The 14,827-nt window shown below is 51.1% G+C and overlaps 1 protein-coding gene and 1 long non-coding RNA gene across 3 annotated transcripts in view; one reads left to right on the top strand and one right to left on the bottom strand.

Moving 5' to 3' along the window:
- The window catches only part of ATP2C2 (ATPase secretory pathway Ca2+ transporting 2), a 57,503-nt gene that overhangs the window by 39,384 nt on the left and 3,292 nt on the right, over positions 1 to 14,827 (bottom strand). For both annotated transcript variants that reach the window (XM_059382867.1, XM_059382866.1), the window contains exon 2: positions 1,495 to 1,605. In XM_059382867.1, the coding sequence (XP_059238850.1) occupies positions 1,495 to 1,605 (111 nt within the window). The remainder of the gene's footprint in view (positions 1 to 1,494; positions 1,606 to 14,827) is intronic.
- Positions 8,990 to 12,135, top strand: LOC132006061 (uncharacterized). The gene is made up of 3 exons (XR_009400975.1): positions 8,990 to 9,178; positions 10,672 to 10,758; positions 11,761 to 12,135. It is a non-coding gene; the product is annotated as an uncharacterized LOC132006061 (long non-coding RNA).

Here is a 14,827-nt window from a genome sequence, read left to right as displayed (position 1 = left end):
GTAGGCCAGTCAGGAGAAGGCGGACTGTACGATCCCACCTATATGAGGCGGCCCGAGCAGTCAGAATCCCAGAGGGGACAAGGAGGAGGTGGGGGCCAGGGGCTGCGCAGGGAGTTACGTTTCATGGGGACAGAGCCTCAGTTTTATAAGACACAAAGAGTTCTGGAGTTCGGTTGCGCAGCGTGGGCTCAATACTCCCAAACCGTACACTCAACGATGGCTTGGATGGCAAATGCTATGTTGTGAATTTTACCACAATTAAAAATTAAAAAGAAAACAAAAAAAAAATAGATAAAATGATGATATCGTACATGCACTGTGCCAGATACAATTTCAAGCTCTTTACACAAACTAATATTACGTTGATGATTACGTAAGGCAACTTTGTTATTCTGGTTGCAGCAACAGTGGCCTTGTTTTTAAAAAAGTCAGCGACAAGGAGGCTGAAGCGGATGAAGGAGGAGACAGGGGAAACTGAACCGATTTTTAGATTCATTTCAAAAGAGGAAAAAACCAAGCTCATTGGCTGGACAGGGAAGACATCTAGGTGAGACGAAACTATTTCCTTCTCTTAATATTAACAAGTGGGACTTGAATATAAACAGATGTTTGAATTATTCTCAAGAAAAGTCTGGCATGATGGGGCGCCTGGGTGGCTCAGTCAGTTAAGAGTCCGACTCTTGGTTTCAGCACAGGTCATGACCTCAGGGTCGTGGGATCAGGCCCCACGTTGGGCTCTCTGCTAGGCATGGAGCCTGTTTGGGACTGTCTCCCTCTGTGCCCCCCCTAACTCACACACACTCTCTCTCTCTCTCTCTCTCTAGAAATAAAGAAAGAAAGAAAGAGAAAAGGCTGGCATGAAACACTGATTTCCAACTGTCTTGGGAAATGCTTTCCCAAATGTGGTGGGTTATCTCACACACACACACACACACACACACACACACACACACACATCACCATGTTTGCTCAGTTTTCTAAGTAAATTAAAAACAGATAGCAAGCAACATTCCTTAGCCTTAGAGAAGAGCTTCGTGGAGAGGAGGGGTGTGTGTGTGTGTGTTCACTGGCCAGGAAGTCAAATTCACTTGCGAAACATGTAAGTATCTGGTTTCAGTAATTGCCAAAATCCTGCATTATAAAAGAGGAAGTGTGTGAACAGGAGCGATTAAAAGTCTGAACTTTCATGTCAGACCACCTGGACTCAAGTCTCACTGGCTCCTTGGGAACCACGTGAGTTCCCATGTTCTCTGGGCCTCCAGGTAAGAGAAACAGGGATACACAGATTCGGGAAGGTGCCTGTCCTCTGGCCAGGGCCCCGTGAGGGTTGGTTCCGTTGACAACAATGATGATGACAGTCCATGGGGGATATCAGAACAGTTCAACATGAGCAGCATTTTCTAGCAAGGATGATAAAAATGTATCATTTGTGTTGCTTTCTTCTGCAGCTAAAACCCTTACCACACTGGCATCAAAGACAAATTAAATTCTTACATAAAACGCTTTGGCCAAATCCTCTTTGTGGCATTTGCTTGCTTCCTTGGGTGACAGAGCTACGACCGTTTTCTCTCTTTCGATGGCTTTCGAGTCACACTGCCCTCCAATCTGTGAAGAAAGCAGGACTGCTGTTAAGGGAATTGTAATTTTGCACTGATATGCTGTTCTCAAAGTATCAACATACACAGGGAAAATGCCCCTATCTTAAGCTCAAGTTCATACAGCTCAAGTTCTCACAAACTGACCCATACAGCCAGCCTCCAAATCAAGAAACAGACATTACCAGCCCCTGGAATCAACCTGTGTTCCCCTCCCACAAGAGGCAGGGTGACAGCTGTCACCATAGGTGAGTTTGGCCAGGTTTGAATTTTATATAAACTTTATCTATAAAAAGTAACCTTCAATAGCTACTTTCTCATGTCTGCTTTCTTCCACTCAGCAGTATTGGTGAGATTCACGCGTGACTTGCGTGCAGGGATGGTTGCTAATTTTCATGGCTGTTAAGTATTCCACTGACTGAGTCTATCACAATTTATCTGTTCTCCTCTTGATGGACCTTTGGGTCGTTCCCAGTTGTTGATTATTACTGATGCATCTATTTTGAAGCAAACTTATCTAACAGAATAGGAATGCAGCAAGCTGACAGCACAGAGCAATAATGAACTCATTTAGAATTCTGACTCCTGAGCTTATAGGATCTGGTCAGGTAGGAGCTACACAGTAGAGGAAGCCCCCCGGTGAGGACAGGTGATATCAGAGCCCGTTCGGTGTGTCATCTGCAATAACCCAAGGGAAGGGGGGAGCCCAGCCGAGTTCTGTCTATCTGGCATGCCTGGGAAGCAGCCATAAGAAACACCTGAAGGGCATGGGAAGACATGATAACCCCAGGAGATCTCAATCAGGAAAATGCTAGGTATTTTTGCAAAGTGATTCCTAGTATTCTGATCCCCCAGGACGTGATAATCATCTTTTCCTTTTCCAGCAGGTTGTTGGGCATTGGGAAGGAGGAAGGGGCGCGAGGCAGTGGCCAACCTCTTCCTTCAGCTAGAATGGAGATGGCAAACTCCCCTTTCCCTTCTTGCCAGCCCCCCATTCCCAACAGAGTCTCCCCAACCCCTCGTGCATCGCAAGGCTCTGCCAGTCACATCCGCTTCCTGGGATTGAGCTCGCTTGTTCCTCCACCAGGAAGCATGGCCAGGATTACTTCAACAGGCACCCCCAATCTTCATGAGCTCTTCTTAGGTCAGCATTTAAGAGAAATGTGCATCACAAAATGAGACATAACTTTTTTTTTTCTTCTGTTCACAAGCTCTGGCTCCACCAGCCCAGCACAAGCACTCCGCTCTTGCCCACATCACACATGGACTCAGTCCTGCCGGGCTGGCCCTTCCTGATCCTGCTGTTTCTTTCTGGCCAGGACCACACCCAATTCATTTTTTATGTAGCATGAATGAGCCTGGAAATCATAAATCCTGTCCCCTGTCCCACTCCCTCCCCATGCACACATGAACCACGCTTGAAACGCTGGATAAATTCTAGCTGCTGTCAGGATAAAACCCATGGTTTTCCATATGGCTGCAGCAGACCCCATGTCATGTCCACACCCCTCCCCAGGTAAAAGGCGAATTCTTAGGCCCATGAGACACAGTGCTGCCTGTTGGAGGAGTCCTGTGGACCGGAACATCATCAGGCAGAGCTTGCTCCGTCTCACTGCAGGGTTTCAGAAAGCAGAGCCCTTGCATCCGGGGCTAAGCACATGCCCCCCGAGCCCCAGCTGTGTGCGAGGGACCTCTGCTGGGCATGCTCACATGGGGCCGCCGCCGTGGGAGTGGCTCACCCGGATCGAGGTTGCCTGCTTGCTCTGCGGCAGCCCCCATCCCTTCCTGTCGAACCCGATGGGGAGGGGGCACCCCTCCCATCTCCTTTTTTCTCTCTATTTAATTATGATGAAATTCACATAACACAAAAACGAGCCATCTTAAAAGGAACAATTCTGTGGCATTTAGCGTATTTCCAACGTTATGAAGCCACCACGTCCATCTAGTTCCAAGACATTTTCATTCCCCCAAAAGGAGAGCTGGGGGCATGATCGGTCACGCCCCTCCGCCTCCCCCAGCCCCTCACTGCTGCCTCCGATCTGCTGTCTCTAGGGATCACCCACCCTGAACATTTCATATAAATAGAATTACAAAATGCGATCTTCCGTGCCCACCCCCCGCCCTGAGTGATCTCCAAAGCGTTATTTGCCCACGGCAAACAGACCCACGGGGGCCTGCCAGGTCCTCCCCAAGCCCTAGGGAAATGGTCTGGAACCTAAGGACTTAGAGTGTTCTTACGGTGTTCTCACTAAGCAAAGGTGGCTTGGAGCTGACATTTATCCCAGCGGAGGCTTCCAGAGGAGCCACCAAGGGCAAATACGCCAGTTGCTGAAAGAGGACTTGGCCGAGGGAGCAGGGAGCTCACTGCTGACAGGTGCTCGCGTGGCACCTTGAAGGCCAGCCCGTCTCCCGCTGAGCCAGGAGCCAGGCTTCCTCCGCCTTCCCACCCGGCTGGGGGAGTCTGTTCATCGCAAACATTTGCAGGCTTAGACCCAGAGACCGCTTCCCTGTTTCAAGGGCTGAGACATTTAAGTCTCTCAGATATTTGACCAAAACTTCCCCCATGCCTCTGTTCCCCCCTCTGGAAAGGGAGGGTTTTAAGAGCAGAGACTCAGAAGGTTCTGGGGGCTAATAGAAAACCAGACATGGAGCCCCAAGGATGGCGTCTGGCCCCCTGGGGAAGCCTAGGTGAACAGAAAGAATAGGAGTGTGCCAAACTGTGCCCGGGACACGCGCACACGGAGACCCGGGACACGCGCACACGGAGACCCGGGACACGCGCACACGGAGACCCACTCACACTCTACCGGACATGCTGGGCTCGGGAAGAAAAGGCGGAAAGGTGCCAAGCAGAGCAAATGTTCTATTTGGGGTACCCCAAGTGCCTGAAAGAGTGCCAGGACGAGGCTCTGAAGGGTTTCAGAGGGAGGGATGGAGGCAGAGAGGAAGCCCCGGGCCGGGAGCCGCGCAGTCCTGGCTCTGAGAATTTCGCAGTATGGGCGGGTGCGGTCCTGGGGATCGAGGCACACGGAGAGAAACAATGTAAGGGTCACAGTAACCCAAGAACAATCAGGCAGCCAGGGTCATTAAGGAGGTGACATCTGAGGTGAGGGGAAATGACCCAACTCCACGCAAGGTTTCCCCGACAGGCTCTCCTGAGGCGTGTGTCTGTGAACTACCCGCCTATGCTTTATCCTGCTGCTTCTCAGCCAGCGCTCCTCCGGCCAGCATCCCCTGGAACGTGTTAGAAAGGCAGATTCTCAGCCCTACGCTGGGTCTCACGGATCAGAAGCTCTGGGCATGGATCCTGTCTGTGCTTCCCCAAGCCCTCCAGGGGACTGCGATGCGCTCCAAAGTTGGAGAACCACCAGGATCTGGTCAAAATCCATTGCTGGGGCCTATCCCCAGGTCAGCTAAGCAGTGGGCTCAGCCAGCAGGAGTCTGAAAGGGCCCAGGTGATTCTAATACACAGCCAGAGCTGAGCTGAGGATGCCTAGTTGGGAGATGCGCTCCAAGAGCAACCCTACGGGGTCCTGGTCTTAAGCGGCCGCCATCTTGGAGAGAGAAGGCCATGGCCAATGGACCAAGCACCAGGCTGGGAGTGCTGGGTTGGAAGAGCTGTTCAGTCAGTCCGAGAGGGCTCCTTCCGCTTCCTGGAGGAGGGCTGAGGAGGAGACCCGAGGCAGCAGGCGCGCCCACGTCCTTCTAGCAGCTGGGCAGACAAGAGGAGTTGCCCAAGGCGAAGGTGGCTGAGAACAGCTAACAGGTCATAATGAGGACAGAATACCAGAGCCCCAGCAGTAACACATAAAGCAGTATTGCAGCAGAGAGAACAGCTAACAAGTTCATATCGGCATTTGACACCTACAATCTCATTAAATCATCCCTCCAGCCCTTTGAGGCCGATGCACTTTTCATCCCCATCCCTGTGATGAGGAGAAGGCTGAGCCGGCAGCCTCCTGGACCAGCTCTCTGTCCCCGCTCCGCAAAACACAAGAAAACAACTCAGCAAGAACTGTGCAGAGCCGAGGGCAGAAGGGAGAAAGCACGTAGAGAAACTCAACTTTCTGGAACCTCCGAGGGGAGGAGGGGCAGAGGTTGGTGGGGGCAGGGGAGAATCTGAGCCTGAATGATGCCCCCCAGCAGAGGTCCACGTCCTGATCTGATCCTCTGAACCTGTTACCACATGACCTCGCATGGCAAAGGGGACTGTGCAGGTGTCCTTAAGAAGATCTCGAGCTGGGGAGGTGATCTTGGGTGATCCGGGACGGCCCTGTGGGCCCACAGAGTCTTTGTAAGACGGAGGCAGGGGCTGGAGAAGAGATGTGAGGACAGAAGCCCGGGCTGCGGGCAGCAGGATTCCCAGCACTGAAGGTGGAGGCAGGGCCACGAGGCAAGGAATGTGGGCCACCTGCAGAAGCTGGGTAAAGACCAGGAATCAGATTCCTCCTGGAACCCCTCAGGAGGAACGTAGCCTGGCCAACACCTTGATTTTAACCCAGTGAGACCTGTCGGACTTCTGACCTCCGGGACTGCGAGATCATGAATTTGTGTTGTTTTAAGCCACTTGTGTTGTTTGTGGTCATTTGTCACAGCAGCCCAAAGCCACTGGCACAACAGCCACCATGGGCCCCACAGGGAACCCACACCTGAGCTCCCAGACTGCCTGCCCCCCCTGTACCCAGCACGCTGCGGACCCGCCTGTCCACCTCCAGCACCAGACGGGCAGCCTCACGGGGGAGCGGCTGCTCAGATCCGGAGGACACCCAAGTGCCCGGCACAGCGGTGCAAACAAAAGGTGCTCAAAAATGTTTGTGGGAGGGAGGCGGGGACGGAAGCAGCAGCAAAAGAGAGCTGCCAGGAAGGTCTCCATACCCCCAGGTGCTGGGAGCCCTGCCAGGACCAGGGTGGGAGGGAGGGTTGCCAAGGACACGAGCCTGTGTGGACAGCGGGGGGCCAGCAGCTGGAAGGTGCGGTCACACATTACAGAAGGGGGTGCTCCCAACTGTGGCCAGGGCAGAGGCCTCCATCTTCTGCTGAGTCTCCCTTCTTCGCACGAGCCCTTACTGGTCCCCACATCCTCTCCCCAACTGCTCACGGTGTGCAAGACCCAGGCCGGGCACCTCGGGAAGGCAGACACAGTCCTTGCCCGAAATAATCAGGACAATTAGAAACAAGAGAAACCATAAAAGTACTAGAAGAAATCACAGACTGTTTTCTCTTTTGTTTTGTTTTGTTCTGTTTTAATCTCAGCATGAAAAGGACTTTCTGAGCACAAGACAAAGGCAGATGCCATAAGGCAAAAAAAAAAAAAAAAAAAAAAAAAAAAAATTCACAGCCTAACAATGGGGTTGTCTTCCGAGGACAGACTCCGGGCTGGGGAAGGTGCCTGCGGTTCCGAAGGCTGACAAGGAATAACTCCGCAAACAAACCAACAGCTCTGATTCACCAAGGAGCAGAAGACCACCAGGTCCTCTTTCCACAGAATGGACAAGGATATGAACCAAGAGTTCCCAGAAAGGAGGTGGTAACCATGACATGTCAAAAGAGAGTCAAACCCACGTCCGAGGGCGCCAGCCTTTCCCTGTCTCCCGGGGGAGGTGCAAGTGGTGCCCACGGGGCCGGGATGGGGGACAGAACTTTCGGAAGGCGATCTGGCCATCTCAGAGTCTAAAACCGCCCAGTGCTAGCAAGTTCCTTTTCCTCTTCTTCCGACTTGTCAACTGCAGGGCAGTACCCGTTCAGTCGTCCACAGCAGTCCTGCGACAACAGCCAACTACCAGAAACCCGTGTCCCCAAAACACTGTGCTGTGGGTAAAATCAGCTGCTGAAAGCTTTTTATTTACCTGCACGGAAAAAAGAGTGACCTCTATCCAGTTGTGTGCACACATATCATGTACGCACCTGGATGCCTTCTCTTACGTGTGGACGTCCGAGTGACGCGCCCCTCCCACGCCGATGTGGCACTCAGAAGGCTGCCCCGTGCCCACTCTCTGTCCTCGGCCCCTAAGACGAGGAGCCACATTTGAGTTTCTATCCACGGGGATTTATTCTGGGCCACCACAGAAATGAACACAAATCATACAATGTCCTCTGGGTCTGTCTCCTGCTGCCCATGGTCACCACAGCGGGACACATCTGTGTTGCTCCAGGAGCGACAGGGATGGGGAATCCTCTCTTGGTGCTCTGTTGCACGGCAGGCACGCCACTGATCTGACGTGCCACACTTCCCTTAACTACCGCGTGTGGGTAGGTATTTCGCTTGTGTCTGGTTTGAACTATTACACGGAACACTTCCCCCCAGAGCCTGTCTGTAAGCAGGTGCACAGCCTCCTGTCCGCCGGGTGGGATGCTGGACCGTCTGCACATGTGCCTGGAGTCATGCTGGACACTGCCAGGCAGTTTTCCCAAGTGGCGGTCCCATTAACAAGAGAAGGGGCAGAGAGGACTAAGTCAGCCTCCGGATAACGAAAAGGGGAAGGAAACCAGGGTTCGTTTGCGCTGGGAAGAGGGTGGCAAGAAGACAGCGGCCAGGGGCTCCTAACTACGCCCTTTTCCATCTTCGTGAATCGTGAGTCACCAGTTAGGGTTAGGGTCCCTAACTGCTGATTCAAAGGGGAAGGTGGTGCGGACCAAGCCTGGGGGTGGGGGGCAGAGCCTGTGAAGGAGGGGACTTCGAGGCGGCAGGAGTGCTGGGGAATCCAAGACGGCGCAGACGCTCAGGCAGGCGGGAGGATGGGGAGGACGAGCCCCCTGGGATGCTTGGAGCAGGAGCAGAGGCAGCCGGACACGGGGGAGGAGAGAGGCAGGTAACCCCACGGGCCCGCCCAGGACTCTTTAATGTTAAGCGGAAACAACCCTGAGTCTGCTGGGCAGAGGGCGTGCGGCCTGGCTGCTGACTCACTGATCGGGGCTCTTGTCTGCTTCCCCCAGCTGCCGGCTGTGCAACCGTCCGCCAGGCCCTCAACTTCTCTGAGGCTGCCTTCTCCGGAAGACGGGAATCATCATATCCCCGCGCCCTGGACTGCGGAGACAGGGCTCTTAAGTTCCAGCCTCAGGGCGACCCGGGTTTCAGAGGTCTTTCCCGGCCCCTGCAATTCTATCTAGGCAGCGCTGGTGATCCGCGCGCGTGGGACAGAGGTGTGACCCCACCCCACCAGACACTACCCACAGGACAGAACGAGACACACGGGGCACACTCCTTTTGCGGGGATGGCCAGTGTGGTCGGGGACCCCGAGGAGGAGCTGCCCGAGTGAGGTGGTGGCCAACGTGACCGGGAGCCACCAGGAAGGGGAGGAGGCTGGGTACAGGTAACGCAATTGTGCAATAAGTAAACACACCACCACTCTCACTGGCAGAGGGAGAGAAGGGTCTAGAAGGAGCTGGCCCCAAGATGGCAGTACCCACGGGATGGGACAGAATTGGTATATATATATATGACAGGAACACACAAGTTCATGATAAATGAATGAATGAATGAACAAATGAGTGAATGAATGAATAAGCGAGCGCACAGAGGGCAGCCCTCCCTCCCCCCAGAACACCAAGGAAGAAAGAAGAGAGCGACACGACTAGAAGATTAGTAAGTAATCCACTGGGGCACGGACTGCGCCCAGATGCTAGAAGCAGAGGGAAAAGATACGAGAAACGGGGTGTTGATGCAGCCTGCACACGACTCTCCATGAAATACTTATTAGTTACGACAGGGAGGCCAGTCACTTTATGGAGGAGAAAGCGGACAGGCAGGAGCCTGGAGAACTCCAGCATCCAGCACACGTGGGCTGACTGGGGTCCCAGCTCCTGGGACATCTGTCTGACCCCGGGCAAACTTCAGATTTCTGCAGGGGGTTTTGTAAGGATTCAAAAATAACGTGGTGCACCCATAGATATTCCCTGGAACATTCTTCTAAAAACTGAAATAAAGGGAAAAAAAGGAAAAGAAAAGGAAGTCATCTAAATGCCCAGCAGCAGTGGGTGGGTTATGTAGAAATCTGTATGTACCCACTGAAGAAAGGGGCAGGAGAGGCTGGAGGGGTTGCAGCTGGCGCGCACAGTACGATTTTATGTCTGTTTTTTTTTTTTTTAAAGAGACACTATGTAACGCTATATAAGGAATAATTAGAGATGGGGACTGCCCTAAATGCTTTACGCAAACCGAATCATTCCATTCCAAGCCAATTGCTGGGGTGAGTGAATGCTCTGCTGCACAGAAAACTAAGGAATTTGCTTAGGGGCTCACCGCTGACAGGTGGCGGAATAGAATCTGCTTGCAGGGAGCCTGGGCTGCGGTGTCAGCGGTCAGGTGTCAGGGCTCCTCACCCAGCCTCTCAGGAACTGATAGTGGAAGGGCCAGGACGCCGAGCAAACCTCCGACAGTCATGGGTTTGCTGCAAACTGATCAGATACAAACGGCACCTTCCTCTGCCCCTCACTCCCCCCCCCCCATCCTCACCCCCCGCTGAGGAGGAAACTGGGAGTAAACAAGTGCCCAGTGAGGACACATCTCCGATTGTACGTATTTTTATTGTGGCTTGGGGGGGGCAGGGGGAGCTTAGAAAAGGAAAGGAGGGAGGAAAGGAAAGGAAGTCCAGCTCCTGGGTCATAAATGAGAGTCAAAGAACAACGAATACTGGCGCATTTCAATGACCAAGGAAGGCAAAACTATCACATTTCAGTGCTGGAATGTGGGGGAGGAAGAGACAGAGGGAGACGGCTGCAAGGGAGGGGATTCTGAAACTGGAGAAGGAGAACTCTGCAGAACCCCCTGGGTATCAGGTACCTCCCAGATGAGAGGAGGGAGGCCACCTTGCCTTGGGGAAATCTGCGGTCTCAGCGCTCCAAAGCCCTGCCACCTCCTCCAGGAAGTCTCCCTGGATTGCACCCAGATGGCAGCAGTAAAGTCCCCACCGTTCCCCCATACACAGGCTCTGTCCAGCCCCCATGCTTTCCTTCACAGGGCTTATCTCAATTTGTAATTCTACACATACTACTAAAATGATTTGAGAACCGTGTGTCTGTCCCACCAGACTGTAAGCTCCATTCGGGAGGGTCAGTGTTTTGCTATTTCGTCTTCAGTGCCGCCATGAGGGTCTGGCGAACAGGAAGATGCCTGTCCAAGGAATGGAGAAGCTAACTGTGCAGAGCGGTGGTTCTCAAACTCAAGTGAGCATGAGACTCCCCACCCCCACCCCTGAGGGCTTATTAAGACTCAGATTGCTGGTACCAGACAGCATCTGGAGAACAGCTGACCTACAGAATGAATGGACCAAAGTAGGGGACAGCCAGATGAGGGGTCTGTGTGGGGGCTGAAGAGGGGGAGACCAAACTAAGCACTTGTTGGCATGTCTGACTACTGACTTATGCCCAGTGACCCCGGGGGTGGGGGGCAGCCCGATGGGCGTGCTCAGAAGGGTGCAGGCTGCACGTGATGACTGCTGTCTATCTGGAAATTCTTGGTCATTTCCCCCACATTTTCCTTTTGCACTGGACCCCACACATGATGGAGCTGGTCCTGCACCCACCACTGGGCTCTTCTCTGGGCACGGGGCCGCAGTCTTGACCCAAGTCAGATTCTTTTTTTTTTTTTTTTTTTTTAAGAGAAAGAGAGCATGAGCAGGGGAAGGGGGAGAAGCAGACCTCCCGATGAGCAAGGAGCCTGATGTGGGGCTCAATCCCATGACCTGGAATCATGACCCAAGCCCAAGGCTGTCGCTCAACCAACTGAGCCACCCAGATGCGCCAAGACAGTGACTGATTCTTAATAAAAAATGCTGTCACTTTCTGGAAGTCAGAAAGGGAATCCAACACTTTCACTGACTCTTAGTATAAAGATCTCCACTTTCTGGCAAGGGCATTTGAAATATGCTTAATTTGCATTGCCATAAATAATAGGCCCCAAGCTGGAACTCTGGGTTTCTGGTCCCATTCTGAGCCCTAACCAATGCCTCCTGGTTGGGAAGGGTCTCCCAGGTCAATATTCTTTCCCCTACCCACAAGGCCCCCAAGTTCAGTCTTGCTGAGAGGCCAAGACCAGGGGACTTAAGGAGTACATGGCATATCTCTGGGGTCAGCTGCGAAATAACCAGATCTAATTAGCGTGGTGGTTTGGTTTCAGTGGCTTAAAATACAAAGAATGATTACAGGTAGTTCCTGCCTTTGTTCCAGATCGTTCAAATCTTCCTTTGCCCAGGGACTCCGGAATCTTGAAGCACTTCTTCCCCATTGTGCACTTGAGTTTCAAGTTGGGCCAACACATGCTTTGCTGGGCTCTGTTCCCAGCCAGTGGGAAGACGGTTGGGAAGACGGCCGAGTTGCGAGAACACAGTCCATCCATACCCTACCTAGGGACTTAGGGCAGATGGTGAGGCTAATAACACAACTTCAAGAGTGTCTGTAACCCCTACAGAAGCTTATATATTCTCCCATTATGGCCCACAGCCCCTCCCCACCAATTCCCTTCAAGATTCTATAAGGAAAATAGTGCTACGGGCTGAACCATAGCTCTCCAAAATTCCTAAGTTGAAGTCCTAACCCTTAGTACCTCAGACTGTGACTGTGTTTGGAGGGAAGCCCTTCAAAGAGGTGACTAAGTGAAGATGAAATCATTAGGACGGGCCGTGAGCCAATATGACTGGTATCCTACTAAGAAGAGAACATTTGGACACATCCACATGGAGAGAAGACCATGTGAAGACAGAAGGAGAAGACAGCTATCTACGAGCCTTCTAGCTCCTTCCCCTGAGGAGCTCTGGGGTGTTGGGCTCTGCCGCTGTTAACAACAGGGATCATGACACTGGGATTTGGGACAGGATTTCTAAGATGGCATCTTTGGACACGTTCTCCAGAGCTCCCAGTTTTCTAAGAACTTCTGAACTTGAACTGTGCATCTCAACAATTTCCTTAATATAGATCTTCTGGGGGCTGATTTTTAACAAAGCACTGTTAGGTGACACTAGGGCCAACCTGTGTATATGTGACAACCATCACGTGACACTATGCAGGGTTCTCAGTGGCTCAGGGAGGAAAAATGGGCAGGAGAATGGAGCCATCACACAGCACACAGTATCCCAAGTCAACTCAGTGTAGTCACGTCGCAAGTGGGGCCCGGCATGAATCCAGTCTGCAAACAGAGATACTTGCCATAGCTGATAAGCGCCAAGTGTAGTAATCAATACCAAGGAAAGAATATTTTTCCCACAATGCCCGACGCTCACTTTGCCTTCAAGATCACAAGTCAATTCTACCATTACCCAAATGACAGCCTTGGACACTGACATTCACAGGTTGCCTGCTGTCTGTCATGCTTAAGAGGCTGATTATCCTACACTAGCAAACCAACTCCTGACATATTTAAATGCCATTTTGTACACATATCTGTAAATAGACATTCTTGGCATAATCATTATCAAAGTCAAAATTCAAGAGGAGCCTAAATAAAGACTAAAGTTCAAGAGTAATGAAAACAGTAGGAAAAAGATAACTATTGGGCAGACGATACACCAGGTGTGGTTTTGCTTTTTATGTGACTGAGCTCATGGAAGAAACTATTCCTTTCCACCACTGGCAGCCTCTACCCCCAAGCATCCCTGCCTCTTGATTTTCATGCACTTGTGTAATCCAAACCTCCACCCCTGCCCGGAGCATGGGCTAGACCTAGACTCACTTCTTTTTTTTTTTTTTTTAAGTTTTATTTATTTAAATAATGTCTACACCCAATGGGGAGCTCAAACTCATGACCCCAAGATCAAGAGTTGTGTGTTCTACCGACTGAGCCAATCAGGAGCCCCTAGACTCACTTATGATGAGTAGAACATGGCAGAAGAGATAAGACAGCACTTCCAACATTGGGTTATAAAAAGCCTGTGGCTTCTCGGCTTTTATGGATGCTTTCTCAATCTCTCTTGGATCATTCACTCTTTGGGGAGCCACCTGCTGAGCCATGGTCCAGCCCTGTAAACAGGCCCACAAAGTAAGGGGCCTGCAAACAACCACAAGAAAGAGTTTGGAAGTGAATCCTTCCCCCTTCCACACTGTAAGCCTTCAGATGAGACCACAGCCCCAGGCAACAGCTGGACAACAACCTCATGAGGGACCAGATCCCGGAGCCCCCAGCTGAGATGCACAGATTTCTGACCAGCGGAAACTATGCGATGATCGTTTGTTGTTTTAAGCCACTGCATTTTGCAGTAATTTGTTACACGGCAATAGACAATCAATACAACCATTCAACATCAGTGGTTGAGTTTTTTACAAATGTCACTGGTTGGGTGCCTGGGTGGCTCAATTGGTTAAGCAACTGCCTTTGGCTCAGGTCATGATCCCGGAGTCCCAGGATTGAGTCCAGCATCAGGCTCCTTGCTCCACAGGGAGTCTGCTTCTCCCACTGACCTCATTCTCTCTAATAAAAAAAATTTTTTAAGTCTTTAAAAAAAAAAAAAAAAAAAAAAAAAAAAGGAGGGGCGCCTGGGTGGCTCAGTGGTTAAATCCTGTGCCTTCAGCTCGGGTCATGATCTCAGGGTCCTGGGATCAAGTCCCGCATTGGGCTCCAGCTCCGCATTGGGCTCCCTGCTCGGCAGAGAGCCTACTTCTCTCTCTCCCTCTGCCTGCCACTCTGTTTACTTATGCTATCTCTCTGTCAATTAAATAAATAAAATCTTTAAAAAAAAAAAAAAAGGAAATGTTTAAAAAACATATCACTGGTCATGTCAAAATTTAGTTGCTACATTTGTCCTTTATGATTTTATTATAAAGTTAGTGGCTCTTTTGAGTTGCATTATACACATACAGCCACATTTATTGCAAGTTTTGTGTTTATACTTCTTTAAGTTACCTTCTGATACAAATAATTTGGCAACACTGGAAGGCCGCAATACAGGCTTCAAGAAGTCCTATCTCGCTACATTTTGAGAAACACTAAGGATTTGTGTGTGGGTGTATCTCAGAAGTCCCTCCTGTGCCAGCTGTGATCTCTTCAAAATGCAAATCTGATTGTGTCTGTTTTATTTCATTCCTACTGTTTGGCGCATCTGTGAATGAGTGGATGATGGTCACGACCCGATTTATTTATTTATTTATTTATTTTTATTTTATTTTTTTTTTAAAGATTTTATTTATTATTTATTTGACAGAGAGAGAAATCACAAGTAGGCGGAGAGTCAGGCAGAGAGAGAGAGAGAAGCAGGCTCCCGCTGAGCAAAGAGCCCGATGCGGGGCTCGATCCCAGGACACCGAG

Source organism: Mustela nigripes, chromosome 17 (assembly GCF_022355385.1).
Source record: "Mustela nigripes isolate SB6536 chromosome 17, MUSNIG.SB6536, whole genome shotgun sequence".
Classification (NCBI taxonomy): domain Eukaryota; kingdom Metazoa; phylum Chordata; class Mammalia; order Carnivora; family Mustelidae; genus Mustela; species Mustela nigripes.
Note: the sequence above shows the minus strand (reverse complement) of the source record. Positions and strands in the feature narration are given on the sequence as shown.